The 20,873-nt window shown below is 34.8% G+C and overlaps 1 protein-coding gene across 2 annotated transcripts; it reads left to right on the top strand.

Annotated features, from left to right (window-relative positions):
- Positions 1–1,814: 1,814 nt before the first annotated feature.
- Positions 1,815–19,651, top strand: LOC131159295 (protein XAP5 CIRCADIAN TIMEKEEPER). Of its 2 annotated transcripts, XM_058114061.1 has the most exons (13): positions 1,815–1,946; positions 2,043–2,299; positions 2,396–2,461; positions 2,559–2,623; positions 2,755–2,867; positions 12,128–12,206; positions 12,321–12,397; positions 12,481–12,542; positions 12,634–12,765; positions 12,860–12,913; positions 13,719–13,784; positions 19,063–19,137; positions 19,398–19,651. In XM_058114061.1, the coding sequence occupies exons 2-13, from the start codon at positions 2,129–2,131 to the stop codon at positions 19,446–19,448; spliced, it is 1,011 nt and encodes a 336-aa protein (XP_057970044.1). In that variant the 5' UTR covers positions 1,815–1,946; positions 2,043–2,128; the 3' UTR covers positions 19,449–19,651. The 2 variants fall into 2 exon arrangements, with proteins under 2 accessions (XP_057970044.1, XP_057970043.1); XM_058114060.1 differs by having other exon boundaries at positions 19,063–19,651.
- The last annotated feature ends 1,222 nt before the right edge of the window (positions 19,652–20,873 follow it).

Here is a 20,873-nt window from a genome sequence, read left to right as displayed (position 1 = left end):
AATTTTAAGAAATAGTGAATGATCTTATCAATACATAAATGAATAACTCCCCATGAATTTTAATTGCGTGAAAAGCCTCATAGCCCGGTGGTCAGCATAATAATAATGATTTTTGTCGATATGCCACGACTTGTTTACTAAGATCATAATAGATTATTAATGCGTGCATTCCATTATCATGAAAATATTCTCCCATGGCACACCTAGAATATGGGGTGGACTTTTAACCAGTTATGATGGCAGCAACACAACGTTAATATTTGACCTGAATCAGCTCGTAGTTTTTCTTGGATTGTAGTTTCAGTGAGATTGGCTTGGTTTAAAGTAGCGTATGATTCTCGATCTTCTAAAAAGGGGGCGAAGTCACTAACTAGAGGAGGGGCAACTAGAATAGAAGGTAGGGGTGAACAGGTGCCGAAGTCACAAAACTATTGATATCAAACTTTGGATTACTATGACAACCCTCCATACTCTCTCTCGAGTGATATGGTTCAGGGCCCTATGTGCAAAAGCCCTTTCGAGAGAACACAAGTAACAAGGAGCGTGAATACCCATTACCGCAAATGGACAAAAAGTACAAAAGCTAGAGAGTCCCACTTATTCCTGTAAAGGAATAGAGTAAGGGACTTCCAAACTGAGAAAGAGTCATGCTATTATTGTCAAGGAATAGAGTATGAGATTTTTGAAAAAGGATGTGCCTTGAACTATATTATCAGTGGAGTTATTTTCCATCTCTCTCTCCTTCTTCATTGTCTTGTCCAATAGGCTGTTTGTAGGAAATGCATATTTATGTCGTTAGTTTTAATTTTTATTATCAATTTTCAACCGTTTGCAAAAAAAAAAAGTTGAAAAAAAAATGATTTTAAGATGGTTGCCAAAAATTTTAATATCCAAAAATAATTTTTTAAATGAAATCATTGATTTTATACACCTTTAAATTAAAATTAAGACAAAGCAATCATATGAATTTAAATATAATTAAAATAAAAATATACATAAATTTCAAAAAAATAATAAATTAAATTAAAAAATATTTTTACTATTTTTCAATTCCCATGTCCTATATAATTTGTATTTTAAAGTAAATTATGAAAGTATAACAATTAAAAAAATAAAAAAAAAATATTTTTATTATAGTATTTTTTTTAGTGTTTATTATTTAAAATTTTATTATTTTGATCGTATTTTATAGTATTATTTAATTTAAAGATGAAAATGACTTTTTTTTAATTAATTTTTTTTATTTGTCTAGGTTTATAAATGTTAATCAAACAAGTTACTTATAATTTGTATGAAATTGGATAAAATATAATATAGAATTATATTAAATTTTTTTTAAATCAATGAAACTCTAAATTAAAATTTTGAAATCCATCCTTTCAAATCGAAAGTAAGAATATATTTTGTTTTCTAAAAAAATAGAAATACAGGTGCTTGAAAATATAAATAAATTTCTTAATAGTGGTAGAAAAAAGAAGTAACCTCAAATTGAATCAATTTGCTATTGGAACCATTTTTGTTTATGACTTTTTTCCGAAAATTCCATATTAGAAATATCCTTTAATTAATAAAAAATGTATTTATATTATATTTTGAGGAAAATTTCAAATCAGGAGCAGCTGGAGTGCTGGGTATTGGATCTCCGGCAAAGTAGTCATTTGAAAACTCGGTTTAAGGGCTAACACAACGAAATCGTGTTTCAATGATTTATTTTCTTGGGGTGAAAGTCTAAATATTTTGTTAGGTTCGGGGTGAGGTTGTTATTTTCAAAACTTGTTTGCCATTTCAGGATTTTTTTAATTTACGATTGAAGTCTGCTATTTGTAGTTCGTACTGCGAAATGGGTTTTCCTCTCCGATAGGCGGAAGCCACAAACTTGCTGTCAGCGATTACGAAGAAGAAGAAGAAGAAGATCGTGCTGTTCTGGTGCTGTCTTCAAGCTGCAGGTATGGTTCAAACCCTTACTATGTTCTTCTTCTTCTTCTTCTTCTCTCTCTCTGTGGGGGCTTATTGCCTATTTGTCTTCCTTTCGCTGTGTTTAGGGTTCCTGCACGAAGGGAAAAGGAAGGAGGGACTGAAAGAGCGGACGAAGTGAAGGAAAGGGGAGGCTGAAAGAAAAGAAAGGAAGATGTCGGGCATGGGGGACGGATACGTGGGCACAGCCCAAGACGCCGTTAGAATCCGGAGACTTGAGAAGCAGAGAGAAGCGGAGCGCAAGAAAATCCAGGAGCTCAAGCACAAGTCCGCCTCTGAAAAAGGCCAGCCCGGCCTCCTCCAATTCGGATCCAGCACCTCAGAGGTCCACATTTTCAATCAATTTCTAGGGTTTTTGAAACCTATGGTCCCAAAATCCCACGTTTAAATGTGCGATTATTTATTTTTACGTGTTCTTCAGATTCTGGAGACTGCTTTCAAGAAGGAGACTGTTGGTTTGGTGACTAGAGAGCAGTATGTTGAGAAGGTAATAAATTTTGTTTTTGTGTTATTTTGCAATTTTTGTTTATTCTGTTCGAGAATCTGATGCCTAGTGGAGGGTTTTGTTGTGGTGCTTGTTGTAGCGGGTTAACATTCGTAACAAAATTGAGGAGGAAGAGAAGGAGAAGCTTCAGAAGCTGCAACAAGAGTGAGTCATTATCTTGTTATTCCTGTGTGCTGTTTATGAAAATAAGGGCACTTTGATAGTCTTTATTTTCTTTTATTTTATTTTATTTAAATTGCTGCATGGTTATTTTTATCTGCTCCTCGACATCGTAGGGAGGAGGAGCTTCAACTGCAAAAGCGTAAAAAGAGGAGGATGAAGGGATCTTCACGTTTATCCTTTGTTGATGATCTTGGAGATGGAAGTGAAGATGAGGATGGGGAAAGCAGTGAGTTAGTGCTTTAATGCAAAGCTCAATCTCTTTCTTATAAATTAATATAATGGTATGACTTATTTTTTGTGTGTATTTAATGTAATGAACCTTTGGTTAACTAGGAAACTGAGCACCAGGAGGTGACACGGACATGACACGAATACTTAGACGATGATATGACAATTTTTGAAAAAACTAGGACACAAAACAGTAGAAATTCGTCAATTACTAAATTTAGGTTATGGAATTTGGGCTAAATAAGCCTACACATGTATAATCTTACCTTTTAGCTCACTTCAGGCTATCAACCCCAATTCAACATTATGAAATTAGCCCATCAGTGAGCCAATCCAAGCTTATTAAGTGAGCCCGCTCACGAGCCGAAATGAGCCAGCCCATTCATGCTTAGGTTTGGCTCGTTTATTAAATGAGCTTCATAATTGGGTTTGGGGTCACTTATTTATATAATGAACAAGCTTGAATGAACTCTTGCCGAGTTGAGCTCCTAAGCTGCCTGTGAGGGGCTTGGTTTTTTTGTAGCCCTACCTGAGCCCATCGGTGACTTTCCGGTGATGAAGTTTGGAGTGAAGGTAGATCAAAGAATGCCAATTGCATTGATGGTGGTGGTGTGCAGAAATAATCCCAAGAACTTAGGGATTTCAAAGGGGTGAGGCAATGGTTGAGGGGCTACTGTCCAATGCACGAGGCCATACAGCTGGCTGGAAGGTGATGAAATTTTGGGGAAGGCCTTATTAGGGTTTCATTTTTCATTTTTTTAATGGTATGGGTAGGGTGTGAAATGTTGGCTGGAAATTAGGGTTTGAATTTGAGGGAAGAAATTAATTGCAGCATGGGAAATAGAAACAAGACATAGAAGAGGCTGCAGCAGTGTAGGACAGAAACTAGAGAGAATGGAAATTAGAAGGCAGTGGAGAGTAAGAGACAGAACTGAGAAGAATAGAAAGAGAAGAAGGAAGGAGGACAGAGACGAAGAAAAAGAAAAAAGAGAATAGCGAGATGGAAATATTGGGGATTGAAAGTGGAAGAATGGTGTGATCGTGGTTGAGCTCTGATACCAAATGATACAGGACAGCATTATGGAATTTCAGCCAACACATAATTTAGGAGAGAGAGAGGAGACTGGAGTGGAGGGGAAGAAGAAATTTGAAGGAAGAAGGGGTGTGGTCATTTCTATACCATTTGGTTATTGGCAAACTGGCTACTGCATTGAACTCTTTGGTTTTAAAATTTTATAAAACTGAAACCAAGCCATACACTGTCTGTTAATAAGAAAACAAAACCCCCTGTTTGTTGATCAGTTCAGTTATTCAGTTTAAAATTTTTTTTAACTGTACTGTTGGATTGAATGGGAGGGTCGGTTATAAATTGGACTTGCAATCCATGGGCTTTGGTCTTAACTGGGCCTGCAGCTCAAACCCACAGCATGAGGTGGACCTCTGAGGAGGGTGGAGATTGTATTTGTAGGAAGGGAAATCTTTTTCCTTCCCATGCACAACTAACGTGGAATGGGAGTTTTGGGAGGTGGGGCAATTGCAGCTGGCAGGCAGGGCAGCCCTGCTTTTCTGCTGTAGAGGGGCAATTCTCCACTTGGCTATTTGTCCCACATCGAAAATTTACAAGCTGGGGGAGCCTCACCATCTGTATAAAGTGTCATGCCCCAGGGTCCTTCCCTCAGTTAAAATTTGCTTATAGTGAAGTATTTAATATTTTATTATTGAAGCGAGGGCATTATGAACTATGATAAATGATTAAATAATTATGAATATGAATATACAATAGATCTTAACATTAATATCATATAAAATTACAATGTCCATAATTATTAAATCGGATTTTGGTTTTTAGGCTTGGTTTTGGGACAGAGAATGGCTATTATTGTCTGCGCTGTTGTAGGCCCTGCTAGATAGAGAAGATTGTTTATGGGACTATCCCAACTTCAATCTGAAGATTTGAAAATTTCACATCTTTGATTTTTAGTAATTTAGGACTAATGATTTTAAAAAAATTGAAAAGTCAGATCAGCTTATTAAGACTTTTTGGCATAATTGAGTATTTAATTTTTCTTTTAAGCACACAGGTCTTGTGTTACAATCCAATCCAGTGAATCAGATCATGACGAGAATAAAAATGTTCTTCTATGAGAAATAAGATCAGCTAGGGAACAAGGACATATCTGGTATGGCCTTGAGATGCACATGCCAGCCTTTGTTGATGATATGCTCTGGAACCACTGTAGTTTATCTGGTACCTGTTTGCTTTAAATTTTTTCTTTTTTTTAAACCACTAAATGATGGTATATATTAAAGGGGCATCAAGGGGATGCCAGCCCAAGATAAACCAACCACCCCGAAGGTTGTTGCAAAAATAAAAAATTACACTGAGATCATTTGCTACAAGTTCACTATGCCAACTAGTAACTGCAGTAAACCACTGCTCTTTGCTGAACTGAAGCAATGAGATTGAATTTTCAAAAACTCTCCTGTTCCTCTCTTTCCAAACACACCAGAAAATTGTGAGAGGAATGAGAGACATAGACTTTCTCTTTTCCTTTTGTTGCTCAATTCCCTCTCCAGGCCTAAAGCTCCCCCTCCCACAGAGCTGGCGGTGACCCACAGATGTCTGATAAGGGTCAGAGTCAAATTCCAAAGATTTCTGGTCCAGGGGCAATGGAGAAGGATGTGCTAAACTAATTCTGCTGCAGCCATGCAAAGGGCACATCTATAGGCATCAGAGAACCCCCTTCTCTGCTAGTTGTCCAGGGTCAAAATCTTATTGTGAGTTGCTTCCCAAGTAAAAATCAATCTTTGTAGGGGCAGTTATCTTCCATATCTAATACCAATGGGAGTGAGTACTGTTCGACTCCAAGAGGAGAAAGGCTCCTGTAGAAGGATCTGACAGTGAAGCCCCTCTTCTTGTTTAAGGTCCAAACAAGATTTAGAGTGTTTTTTTTGTTTGGAACTTGTAATGATTACTGTAGAAATCAGTGAGCTATTGGAGTTCTAATCTTCCACATTTCTCCTCGGCCGTAGACCCTGGTGAGAGCCCATTGAAATTGTCATACAGGTTTTTGAACGAACACGAGATAGAATAAGGGTTGATGGAATGATGCAGCATCTCCATAACATTGAGAGATTGTATATAACAATGCATTACCTGCAGCACCAAGGGAAACCCAGTTGTAGGTCTCCGTCCCCAGAGTTCTTTGATTAAAAGATGGTCCAACTTTTCCACTTTGGTTTCCTGTAAGCAGACAATGATGCCTCTCCAATCCTTGAAAAAGGACCCGATTAGACTTCTTTTGGATTTATTATCTAGCCCCACATTCCGCAATATGATTTTCCTTACATGATTTAACACTGCAACCCAACTGCGACTTGCATCCACCAAATCTGTACATCCTCCCGATTTATCATAATTAACTGAATATTCCAGGCGTTTTAGCTCCCTGTTTGTATCCAATTCCCTGTTTCTGCCCAAGGGCTTTTTAAGAATTAAGTTTTGCCTCCTCTTTTCTCTTTTCCCCAAAAGCCATATAAGAGCATTACAAATGGAAAATAAGTGTCTGTAAAGCTAGCTTATATTCTAGGACTGCAGGTCTCCCTGTGTCCCCCACACACAAGTCTCTCTCTTATTCATTCTTGTGTCCTTTCTTGCTCTCTAATCCTATCCTCACCCCTAATATTAAGGGTTGGATTCAACATATAAGAGAACCTATTGTTCCTTATAAATATACGATATAAAAGGAAAAAAAAATGCAGTTGCTCTTGGTCTTTGTAATATATTAAGAGCATGAGGTTAATTTCATTAAAAAAGAGAATGAAGTGTGTGATAATACAATTTATATATAGTTGGATAGAGTATTCCTTTTTTTTTCACCCTGGGTTCATTGGGAGGAGAATTTTGGGGTGTATTGGATACATGTGCATTGTGCACATTGCTCACCCTCAAATGAAACTGGTGAAGTAAGATTGTCCCATTGGCCAAAAATATCTTCAAAACAATTAAACTTCAATTTTGTTCCAGTTTGGAGTTCTACAGCCAAATGAAATTCAACGACATCCATACATTTTAAATTTCCACACTAGACCCCATTGCTTAGTTTTTTTGGGTTGACTTTTCTAGATTCTTGCTAAGCCAAGGAAATATTATACTATGGCCTCCAAATTCTATAAGAGGGTGACTTCTGAAGTTAATTGCTTTTAAGTATTGTTTACCCTAAGTTATCAAATTGTGGGTCATATATATATATATATATATATATATATATTTGTGAAAAAAGAAGATGTATTGAATAGAGATAAGAGAAGTTACAACCTAAGGGGACTGGAAGTCTACCAATTAAGAAACAAAAAACAAACCAAAATAAAAAGAAAGAACACAAAAACAAAAAAAAAACAACGAAATAAAAACCAAACAATATTAACCAAGAAAGCCCATTTTCAATCTCTTTAATCGTAATTCACTGAGCACTTCAAATTCGCTAATCCCTCCTGTCCCTTTGTCACTTTATTTTTTACCCCCATCAAGGTGTACTTCATTTCCTCTAGGATCACACATCTTTAATTCCATTTTATCAAAAAACAAAAACAAAAACAAACCAAAATAAAAAGAATGAACACTAGAACAAAAAACAATGAAATAAAAACTAAACAATATTAACTAGGGAAACCTGTTTTCAATCCCTTTCGTCGTAATTCACTAAGCACTTCAAATTTGCTAATTCCCCCTGACCCTTCATCACTTTATTTTTTATTCCCATCAAGGTGCATTTCATTTCCTCCAGGATCATACATCTTTAATTCCATGTTATCCAATAGATCTTAAGCTTCTAAATCCTTCCTACGAATCTCCTCCATGGGTGTAGGCACAATCCCATCCTTACACTGCAGCTTATTAACCAAACCATCATCTTCAAAAATAGAAACCCCCTCCAATCCTTCCAACAGGGATGAATGTACATATGATTAATCCCCTAGTACATCAGAAGAATAAAAAGCATATCCATATTATTACCAAGTCTCATCCAAAAGCAACCCTCCATCACAATCAAACTCACCAAGATTGTACTATCATTATCTGAAATGTCCCCTTATTTCTTACCTCATTTCTTTTGCTAGCCCCATCACTAGATACACCCTTCTTCTTAGCAAGCAGATCTCCCACAATACATAACTCTCCTTTCAAATCTTATGGGAGTACTGTATCCTCTCTTCATATAACTTCCTAATTTCTGCACCCATCAAAATCACTTTCTGGCAAGCATAAATTTATGACCCTTAGATTTATCAGAACTGAACTCTAACACACCAGGTCCCCCCCCCCCCCAAAAAAAAAAAAAAGGTAAAGAAAAGAAGGGTAAAAAAACACCAACATCATCTCTAGTTTTATTGTCCATATCTTCTAGTCACTCTACGAAACCATAATCATCAACCAAATATGTAACTGTTGTTTTTATCATCTTTGTTGCCACGAACCTGCTTTCAAACCAAGCTAATAGCGTCCTGAATTTGCTCCAAAACTAGATCTGTTCCACGCATTCCTTGGGGAACTGGAGAAAGGATTTGGGCTTTGTTAACATAGTGTTAAAAATTCACCTTCCCCTTGCTCCACTTCTGTAATATAATATTAGGAATTTGGGCCTGCCCATTAACAAGGTCCAACAAGGAAGCCAGCCATGTCACCATTTTATGACTAATGGGCCTGTTTAAAAAACTTGGCCCAGTTGTGGCCCAATTGAGAATAACCAACCTTGATTCCAAAGAGTTTGTTCAGATCATTATTTCCACTACCATGGGCTTGTTCAATTAAGTGGCCCAACTAAGTTAAAAAACAAACTATACCTTTTTAATTTACGTGGCCAGGTCCTAAATGAGAAGCAAACATGCTGGCCCGGTTTTTTTAGCCTCCTCTTCACTGGATTAAGCTCTGCTAGTATCGCAGCACCTTTCGGAACCCTAAGCATGCTCACTGTGTGAACATTCAACTCCAATCGAGCTGCAGTGGTTTCTGGCAACAAACCCGAATTCCCTCAATTGCAACTCAGCCCCACACTGAAGACACAACTGTTCTTTCCCATACAACACACTCTTATTACCTGATTGGACCCGATTTCTGCAACCTTTGCCTCCACCTCTCTTCCCTTCTGTCACTGCCTGACTCCACAATCTAGGAGTTGAAGGGCTTGCTTCATCTACACCTCCAGCTTCTTGACAAAATTCCTTAGAAAATGTTTTTGTTGTTTTTAGTTTAATTTTTAGTTTCTATTTTTTCTTTCTTCTGTTTTGGAGGAGGTCTTATTCTCCTTGGTGCATTCTTCTTCTTTTGCTATCAAAAAAGAAAATTAATAAGAAAAAAAAAAAACTTCGCCATCCACCACCTTTTGCTCCACCTGGTATAAGCACTAAGATTTCTTACCTCTTCACCTCAGACCCAACTCCAAATAATTGCCTTTTTAGAGAATCCCCCTCACCTATTATGAGAAATATTATTCTTAAAAACAAACAGAAAAGGAATCTGCCCCACCTTGTCCAATCTCAGATCGAAGGTCTCTCCTTCAATCTGAATCGAACCTTTAACATCGTGATGTAACAAAGAAGAAGAATTTGGTTGGTTGGTCGCAGTTGGTACAATTTGGTTTGAAGCATGGATCTTCTAGCTGTGGCCTGCGGGAGAACAGAGAGCAGAGGGAGGGGAGGGGGGGTGGGGGGGCTGGGACGAGCACATATAATTACAAAATAACCCCAACTAAAACATGTAATTGCAAAATAGACCTAAGGTACATAAAATACACAAAAAAAAAAAAATCTAAATTAACTAAACTTCTACAATAACCAGAGTTTTCCCAAAGGATCCAAACTAAAATTTATTCGGTTGGTTGGTCGCAGTTAGTACAATTTGGTTTGGAGCATGGATCTTCTAGCTGTGGCATGTCGGAGAATAGAGAGCAGGAGAAGAACCTTGGGGGGGTGGTTAGGGGGGAAAGTACTTATACACCCAATACTACAACTAGCACGTATAATTACTAGTAACCCCAACTAAAACATTTAATTACAAAATACCCTAAAGTACATAAAATACACAATACAAATCTAAATTAACTAAAATTACCAGAGTTTTCCCAAAGGACCCAAACTATAATAATAACAAAAAACCTAGCTACTATAAACATTTAAGCTTCTCCATGAGAGAGAGAGAGAGAGAGCTAAAAATCATGGTTTTAAATCGCGGTAGCGGGTTGCGTAACGTAATGGTAACAGGTGTAACGGGAAGCGGGAGTAGCAGATGTTACATAACGGGAAGTGGGTGTAATGGCTGTGAATTTTTTTGAAGCATGCACAACCTTGTGCATATTAGCGTACTTGCATGTTTGAAGCTTTTAACCCTCCTTAGAAAGAGTTTTAGTGTATTTTGGATCCTTTAGTTCGAGTAACTAAGTTATTTGGTAAGGGCAACAAGTTTACATTTGTTTTAAACCACCATTAATAGAAAAATTACGTGTGTGTGCGTATTTATACTTCTCATTGTTCTTATCTGTGATAAATTCTTATATGTGCTAAATTAATTAATAAAACAAAATACATTAGATACTTCATTAATCTATTAGACACATAAGACATATGAATAATACAAATATAAAATAACTAGAAAAGAAAGAAGGTTGAAGTTGAAAAATATAAAACATAAATATCACATTACTAATATTATCAAAATAATTTATTTTCCTAACAAGTTAGTATTTTCAAATTGTTAAATTAATGCATCTATTGTGAGCATTTAAAGAAATATTAAATTTTGTATCATTGTCATCCTCTTTATAATCTTTTCCCCCTCTTGCCACTTGGTATATTGAGAATGATATATGAAAGAGAGGGAAAAAGTGAGAAGAAAAAGTAAATAATAAAATAATTTTTTGGTGTAATACTCCTGTATTGGTTACGTAACGGCTGTAGCAGCCTTTACATAACAGTAGGGGTCTGTAATGGCTGCTACGGCTGTGATTTTTCTTTCCACTGATTTCGCAATGTGTAACGGTATCGGTAACCCAAAAAACCGTTACGTAACGGTCGCAGCCTTTATTTAAAACCATGCTAAAAATCCAAATATATGACAACTGTTCTAAATTAACTCCTAAAATTTACACAAATTTATTTGGTTTGATTGGTTGTAGTTAGTACAATTTGGTTTGGTGCATGGATCTCCTAGCTGGAATAGGATAATGAATCTCAATTCCAATTAATTACCAAATCTTCTTCTTAGATATCCAGGCCAGATCTGGTTCAGGTGGTTGTGAACAGTGGGGTTCATGCTATACAAGAACATATATGTGGAGAAATTCACCCTTCGAATTAGTCAGTACTAGAAACAACTTAAGCTCCAAATGTTCAAACTGCACACATTTAATAGATACTCCTGTGACCAGCTGAAACATGGAAAACCACAACTTCTCCGCATTCTCACTCTGACTGTTGATCCTCCTCCACAGTACTATATCCTCATCTCAGTCCCAAACCCCATCCTTGTTGCCTATCTATGGCACCCCCAACTCAGCCAGTAGAAAGGTATTTCTGTGTGCTGGCTTTCGTCGGAGCAGGTGAGGTTGTGTGGATGGAGATTGTTCAACAGCATTGAGTGATCATATACCACCCCCCTCCCCCCAAAAAAAAAAAACAAAAAACAAAAAAAATTCCCCAAACACACACATGCACACAAAACCCAAAAAAACCTTAATTATTTATTGGGCTGTTCTTGTTGATATTAGTCTTAACTCTCAAGAAGATAACTCCATAACTTACTGAATGCATACTCCAAAATTTTGTGTGACAGCACTCATCAGATCATTGTTTTATCATTGTAGATATCTTAGGAAGAAGCAATTTTGGCAATCAGGCTGATGAATGGGTTCATATGCTGTAAAGGAAGTAGTGTCACTATCTTGAGATGATATTAAGTAAGCAGGATGACATATTTTGATAGCATAGTTTCCCTGGTCTTTAAGCTAGAGTAATGAACCCTATGTGCTAAGAACAATAAAATGGTTCAGAATTTTCATTGTTTAATAAGGCAAAATACTATGATCAATCTGAGGGTTGTTTTCACCAGAATGCCCTACGTGGACTTTTTGTGGCAATTACACAGTAACATCACTCTATTGATATTTTATTTTGATGAAAATTTGTGTATGAATAATGCCATTGTATTGTGAGATGGGTGATGGAGAATGGCTAATCCATGCGCTGCTCTTATACCTTCTGCAGAAAGCGAAGAGCCAAGCAGTTTTAAGCACGGAAAACTTGGCAAAGATCCTACAGTTGAAACAAGCTTTTTGCCAGACAGGTGTGGTGTCTTTCTCTCTCTCTCTTTTCTATCTTCCCTGCCTCCACTCTCTCTTTCTCTCGTTGGTATTAGGATTAACATTTGGACTTAGGGGTGCTGAGGATGCTGTTTCAGTGAGAGGGAAGCAGAGGAACAGGCTGAGCGGGAAAGGTTGCGGAAACGATGGCTTCATGAGCAGGAACAGATACGAAGTAATTTTGTTTTCTGACTTTGATTCATTTTCTTCTAGAAGATAAAAAGAATATCTCATCCTAAGATCTCCCCTGTATTTCAGATGAGCCTCTTGAAATCACTTACAGCTATTGGGATGGGGCAGGGCATAGACGAGTGATCCAGGCTAGTAAAAGCTACCTTTTGTTGTGTGCAGTTCATTTGGTGCTATCTTAGTTTTATGTATATCATTTATTCCCCTTGTTTTATTTTTCAGGTTCGCAAAGGTGATACAATAGGCGAGTTTCTTCGAGCTGTTCAGCAGCAACTAGCACCTGAGTTTCGCGAGATTCGAACAACTTCGGTGGAGAATCTGCTTTATGTGAAAGAAGATCTTATCATTCCTCATGTAAGAAAATTTTAAAGTCAATTTTTAGTATCAATTGTTATATTGCTATGTTGGACGTGTGTTAATTAATACTGTACTTTTTTTGCCAATTCAGCAACACAGTTTCTATGAGCTAATCATCAACAAAGCCAGGGGCAAAAGTGGACCGGTACTTCTTGTTTCTTTGAAATTTAGTTTTGTATGAAATGCGTATTTTTTTATCTATTGATTTTCATGTGCACATTATTTTGTCTATTGATTTTCATGACATGCAATTTTGTTTTGCCATCGAGAAAAAGTGAAATGTTCTACTAAACCAGGTCTTATATCACTATGCTGTTGTGAGACCAATCAAATGCTTTCTTATTTTTATTTTTATGTATTCAGATTTTCTTTCTAGTAACCCAACATTTGAATTAGTGGATTTAAATGTTTCCTAGATTAGCTGTCCAGGCATCTTTCTTCTAATGATTGCAATTCCCTTTATATTTTGAGTGATGTTATATACCTTGAACCTATGACCATCATGGGCTCACATGGTGCAAGAAAAGAGGAGGATACGAGTGGGTACCATGCTGTATGCTCCTCTCTGCTTGCGACATGCAGGCTAATGATGTCACAGGTTTGTGACACTAAAGGTTTCTCTTATATATTTGGCTTCTATTTTTTTTTTTTTTTGGGGGGGAGGGGGAGGGATATCATAACCATTCATCTCATGAATGGAATGTGCATGCTTGCATGCATGCATGCTCGTGTGTGTGTGAGAGAGAGCGAGACTTGAGAATACCATGCTGAAATTTTTGGCATAGATATGCTGTGCATGCTGAATTTTTTACATGGATACTAGATATGTTGTGCAAACAAATCTCTACTTGGTACTGCTATTGCTATCATATTAGCCCTTTATCATCCATTGAAGGTATCTGAATTTTGTGTATGTTCCTTAAGGAATGTTTTTACTTTTTGCCGTACAGCTTTTCCATTTTGACGTTCACGAAGACGTGCGTACTATTGCTGATGCAACAATAGAGAAGGATGAGGTACAATTTCTGCAAATGATGTTCAACTCCCAAATTAAGCTGAATGTTGGTAGAAGTAAAATGGTTTTGTGCAAAAATATTGACAGTAAAAACAAGCTTGACATGTCCAAATTAAATTACATAATTTTTGATCTTGCATGTAAAACATGCATTATTTAATATCGATAATATTCCCTGAACTTACTGCTTGTATTATTTGAATTGTCCAGTAACTTGTGATTTATATGCTGTCAAGGGATTTTGTAGCACATAACGAATATTGACCTGCAGTTGAGTGTCACAAAGAAATAGAAATTCTTATATACTGTAATTAGTCAGAGGGCATAATAATGGTTCACATAATATGACATCAAATCATTAGCTAATTCTCAAGTGACAAAATTCTTATCTTTGTGATGATGATAGACCACCCTGGCTTTAGATATTTTTGCACGCTTATTGCCTCACTGAATCCTTCCTCTGCTTGCATAATAGATCCAAGGTAACTTAATCTACTAGTGTTGTTGATTTCTTGATTATCAAGTCTAATCTTATCTTCAATATTCCTCCTTACATGGCTGAAATTGCAATGCATATATTTTTTCTTGTTTCTATTGATCCTAAAAGCTTTAGACTTAACATTATTTTTCAAAGTTCTAACTAAGAATCTAGCCTGCTCCTACTTTTATTAATCAAAACATCATCTGCAAACAACATACACCATGGGATCTCATTTTTGGATATTCTTAATGAGTTTGTCAATCACTAAAGCAAACAAATAGAGGCTTAAAGTAGAGCCTTGATGTACTCTTGAGATTAGAAATTCTCTAGACTCCTCCCCCTACAGCCCTAAGGCTAGTCATTACTCTATCATACATATCCATAATAATATTAATATATCTGCTGCATACTCCCTTCTTTCCTAAAACTTACCAAAGAACTTTCCTATGTACTATCATATGTTTTCTCTAAGCCAATAAAAATTATATTGAAGTTCCTCTTCTTTTCCCTGAATTTTTCCATTAATCTTCGTAGCAGATAGATAGCTTTTATTGTTGATCCCCCACGTATAAAATCAAATTAATTCTCTGAGATCCTCGTTTCTATTTTTATTCTTTGTTCACTTACTCTTTTGCATAGTAAGTTAAATTATGTGATTGTTATTATAATTTTGAATATTGACCTTTGTTTTTGTATTTGGGTAGTTGGATACTAGTGTGTTTTTCCTCTATTCTTCCGACATTTTCTTGGCTTCTAAAGTAGTGTTAAATAGACTAGTTAACTATATAATTCCTTTATCCCCTAGACATTTCCAAACTTCAATAGTATGCTATCTGGTCCTATAGATTTATTGTTTTTAATTTTTTTAAAGTCATCATATGACTCTAATTTTGCAAATAAATCTCAGATTTTTAACCTTTTTCCTCATTTGTCACTTCTAGGTTTAAGCTTTTAGTTCGGTTTTCATTAAACAACTTGTTAAAGTATCCTGGTTACTTCTTTTTTAATTTTCTTCTTCCTTTCCCTTGACATTATCATTCTCATTCTTTATACATATTACATTATCTAAATATTTGCACTTTATTTCTCTAGCATTAGATTGCTATATATATATATATATAGCAAAAGAAATTTCATTAAAAGGGAAAGAATTGACAAGGAGGGAGAATAAAATATCTCCTGAAGAAGATCTAGTTCAAACTAGAAAAAGGAACTCAAGCAAAAGAGAGAGAGAGACACCAGACCAGTCAGTTCCTCCAATCCCCATGTAAATCCTGAAAACTAGCTTCCCTAAAAATCCCAAACCTGACGCACCATAAAGAAGCCATATACTGAATCTTTTCCCACACTAATGACCAATTTAACTTCTTCCCAAAAAATATCTCTGCATTATGCTTTAGCAATTATCCCATAAGACTGCAAATATGCCACTCTTCCACAGAGCTGCCTTTCCTTTCCTTCTTCCAAAGCCAGTGGACTAGATGGCTAAAAAGTCTTCCACTGATTAGGGGCAAACCCAACTCTCTTCCATAATTCTGAACAGTTTGTTCCATATCCTCCACACAGAATCACAATGCAAAAAGAAATGGGAAGCTGTCTCAAAATTCCTGTAACAGAGCACACAAACATTTGGAGAGGGAGCCTTCAAAGGTCTCCCAATCTGCTGCAAGTTATTGGTATTAATTTTGTTAAAGCACAATTAACCAAGTAAAAGCTTTTATTTTTGGGAAACTTTGACCAATACGATAGAGGAAAAGAAGAATTGAAATTGGTCAAGAATTCATAGAATGATTTGCGAGTAAACTCCCCTTACTTCTTAAAGATAGGTTGCAATTATTCAATAAGGACAAGGAAGACAACTCCACCATCTCCTATTGTTTAGAGGTCTCCCATGATGGAGATTCTGAGAAACCAAAGGGCTTCTCAAATTTTAAAAAAAATAGTAAAAAAATAACTCTATTTGGCTCAGAGAACAATTTAAAAAGACGAGGAAAAGAACCGCAAAAAAAAAAACAAAAAAACATTCCAAGAGCTCTAATCAGATTATATGTCTCTTTATGTTTAGCTTCACTAATGACTCTTTTGGCCTCTTTTCTAGAATCTTATACTTTTCAAAGTTTTCCTCCTACCAAATTCCTTTTGTCTTTATTGCTTTTTGGATATCTTGAACCTACCATCAAGTCATTGACTTTCTTTGGTATTAGATATTCTTTGAATTCACCTAAAATCTCCTTTGTTATCTTTTTAATAGAGTTAACACACTATTCCAAAGGGTTTGAATCTACTTTATCCCCTATTGTCCAATCTTCCTCTCTAATTATTTTATCTTTAAATTTTTTTATATCTTCTCCCCCTCAATCTAGTAGAGGAAAATGTTCTTAAATAGGTGAATTGGAAGAAAAGAATTCATGACCCCACCTAGTGGGAGTTAAGGCTTGTTGTTGTTGTTGTTTCTTCTCCCCTCAGACTCCGCCACCTCATTCTCTTGCATTGATTTATGTTGTTCATTTTCTTCCATTTTTTTGTACAAATATTTAATACTAAAACTCTATTCCTCCATTTGGTTTATGGAATCAAACTTGGTATGAAATCAAATTTTAGAAATGGAATTGCATTCTTGTGTTTGGTTTGTGGAATCATAGGTGGAATAATATTCTTATCAGAATATAATTTTTGCAAATGAGGGAATTGTGATTTTAGCCGAGATCGGCTGGAATCAATCTTCATTCCATGGAATCAAACTAATTTAATAATAAAAAATATTATAAAGGCCACAACAAATACTAATATTAGAAATTATTATTTTTATTATAATAAAATAATAATTATTATTATAATAACAATGATATTTATATTATAAAAATAGTAGTAGAAAAAAAACAATACTAATAATAAAAAAGGCCAATATAATAATAATTATTTTAAAAATTATAAAAAAATAATAAAAACTAATAATAATTACAATGGCAATTATGTTTATTATTATAAAATAATAATAACAAGGACAATAATGATAAAAAGGAAAAAAATAATAACTATAAGGATAATAATTATTATAAAAATAATAATTACACTAATAATAATCATTATTATGAAAATAATAAAAATAATAATCAAACAAAAAAAAACAAAGCAATAATAATTAATAAAAAAGGAAATAATAATTATTATTTTAAGGGTAATAACTAAAATAAAAATAACTACTAATAATAATTACAATGGCAATAATATTTATTACAAACAAAAACAACAATAATAAAAAGTAAAAAATGACTTTTCTTCAATTCCATTATAGAAGCCATTGAAGAAGACTAAATGTTGGAAAGAAATTGAAACTGGATTCCTACTGTTATTTCATGTTATGAACCAATAACAACAACAACAAGCCTTAAGTACCTGTAGGTGGAGTCTACTACATGAATCCTTTTTCGCCAATTCACCTTACCTCTATTAGATTAAGGGCTATTAAATCCTTCCTCTTTCCAAATAATTTCATGTTTTGAACCAAAAGCAGGAATTGCATTCCAAAAGCAATTCCATTCCTAGATTCATTCCCCTCCTTTCTTGATTCCTTTTCTACTTTAATTTCATTTTGCAAATCAAATGGGGGATATGTTGTGAAGTCAAGCTTCCCCCTGGCATAACTTTACAATCCTTATAAATGATCTCCTTGCCTATTTAAGTTTGTTTTTATTTTGTCCACTTTTAAAAGTTATTAGGTGTTCTCTTTTCTTGAAGCAGATTTTCATTATAACAAGATCGTATGCCAAGGCAAAATCTAAAATTATATTGTCGGGCTCATTTTTTTTTTTTCTCCATATCTATGACCTCCGTGTATCCTCTGATAACCTTTATTATGCTGTTCAATTTGTCCTTCAAATCGGCTCCTATGACTGTTTTTCGTGTAATACTATTTATCGTTCCAAAATTGCCTTTCAAGGCGTTTTGCTAAGCCTAGTTGGGTATTGGATGGACTGACAAAATTTATTATCTCTCAGCCTAAGGCTATCTTGATTCTTATGATTCTATCTCCAATTTTCTTCATGTCTCACATTCTTATTTAGGTCTCTGTCTGCCATGACTCTCACCGCATTTTTATGTTTAAATCTTGATTTTATGATTTCTATAGCTTTCTTCCCTGCCCACTTAGTCTCTTACGCTAATTTTTCTCCTAATCATGCGCTTAGAGTTCAAATAGGTCGGGTAAAATGGAAAAGTGCTTCAGGTGTATTGTGCGATCGGAAAATACCATTAAAATTAAAAGGAAAGTTTTAAAGGATGATTATGAGACCAGCCATGCTATATGACTCAAAATACTGGGCTACTAAAAAATGATATGTTTAAAAAGTATAAGTGGCCGAAATGCGCATGCTAAGGTGGACGAGTGATATAATATTAAAAGATAAATTAAAGAACTAATATATTTATAATAAGTTAAGCATAGCACCAGTAGAAGACAAACAAGGGAGGGGCGACTTAGATGGTTTGGGTATTGGAAATGCAGGCCAAGTAATGCAGCAGTGAAAAGGAGTGAGCTAATTATTGTTAATAGTACTAGAAGATGGAGGAACAGAGCTAAAATAACTTGGAATTAGGTAGTGAGGAAGGATTTAATAGCTTTTACTTAGTCGATAAAAATGCTTTTGATTGAGTGAATTGGTGGAAAAGGATTTATATTGCCATTCCCACTTAATGGGACTTGAGGCTACTTCTTGTTGTAGTATCTGCATTGGAATGTACAGTCAAACATCAAAATTACTTCGATGTGCATGCTCACGTTTTCTCTACCGTGCAACAGTCCCATGCTGGAAAGGTTGTTGAAAGGCACTGGTACGAAAAGAACAAGCATATATTTCCCGCTTCAAGATGGGAGGTGCTCTCTCTCTCTCTCTCTCTCTCTCTCTCTCTCAGATTTCTTCAGTTCTCTTTTGTTTATGGCACTTGGTATGTCAACCTAGGCTCCAGACTGTTAAATGAGATTGTTTTTTGGTTCATATTTAGTGTGGGGTGATGGGTGAATATGCCTGCTTGGATGTTATTGTAATCCAGACCATGGAGATGTTTATTGCTTGTAGAGAACTTGTGGCTTTGTATGTTTCTTCACCAACTATTTTTCTGTGTTTGTTGTTGCAGATATATGATCCGACAAAGAAATGGGAGCGTTATACTATTCACGGGGACTGATTTCTTTGAAGCAAGATATTATATTTTTGCAACATTTAATTTATATGTTCTTTATAGTTACTGAAACCCTTTTTCTTCAGCTTTTATGGGTGCAAGTTTTGTGTATCTTTGTACAATTTGATTTAGGAACTTAAAAAGGATAATTGACCTGCCACTCTCCATTGAAGTGTAATGCTCATTTAAACAAACCCTGTTCCACCAAATTAGTATTATCATTTTGTTGTTGTTCTGTGTCCTCAAGGTTCCATTAGGATTTGGAATTTTGTTGGAGTAAAAGGAAGGGAATAAAAAATTTAAAAAACTTATATTTTATTGCATTTTCTCCATATTAAATATCATTAAAAATGAAAAAAAAAAAATTTTAATACAATTAAAAATGTAGAAAAAATTAGTTGTTAGTATGTATACAATTAAATTTTTGTTTTTTGATTTATTGTACGTTATTTTTTTTTAATAACCAAACATGAATTTTTGAGACCCAGGCGTTTAGTTGGCAAATTCCAAAAATTTAGCTATTTTTTCCTTTTCTTGTTTCAGCTTAGTTTTTGCTTCAAAGGAAAAAAAAAAAAAAAATTTGTATATATTCGATTGTGAAGCTTGATCTACACATTGCAGCAACAGAAACACATATCAAGGGCCAGTTTCAACTTACAAAGTATTTTTTTTTTTTTTGGATCCTTGTATTTCCTAGCGAATTCACTAAACCTTCAAATTTTAAGTAAATAAATAAATAAAAGAAGTAAAAGCAATTTACATATTTCAAGAAATAAGTAAATTGGAATTCCAGTGGATGTCGATTCTTACCATGAGTGAAATAATACACAAGTTTTTTTCACCCCACTTTTAGGTTGAGGTTAAACTTTTATTGGTCTAAACAACAAGCCTTCCAAGGAGAAGACAACAAAACAATCAAAATCTCTTGACTAAACCCAACATAACTGGCATCCTATAATGTGCAAATTTCCCTTCACAAACTATCGCAACCATTAAAAATGTTTTTAAGCACCAAAGTTACGTTCAAGATTATGAATTTCTAGTTCTAGAGTTTGATATAAAGATATGAGTGTAATTTAATTTAAGTTAATATTATTTTTTATTTAAATTCACACAAATTTAAATCTTATATTATCAAAAACTATTTAGTACTAAAATCACCGATTATATCTACATATCTATTGACCTTCAGATATTTTTTTTCTTCTACTAGATATCAACAAACACTATATCATTAGGATTGTGCTATAACTTTAAGATTTTTAAGGAGATTTATGGGGAGTTATAGTCTTATAGAGATGATAACAAGTTCTTCCTATTTTTCTATGAAATAAAATTTATTAATTTATCAATATAAACTTTTGTAAAAATTAACCTGCCAAAAAAAGGAAGATATTTTGGGAAGAATGGAGAAAGATGCATGTTGCAAAA

The sequence above is a fragment of the Malania oleifera genome, chromosome 7 (assembly GCF_029873635.1).
Source record: "Malania oleifera isolate guangnan ecotype guangnan chromosome 7, ASM2987363v1, whole genome shotgun sequence".
NCBI classification, from domain to species: Eukaryota; Viridiplantae; Streptophyta; class Magnoliopsida; order Santalales; family Ximeniaceae; genus Malania; species Malania oleifera.
This window is presented reverse-complemented; position numbering and strand designations above follow the sequence as displayed.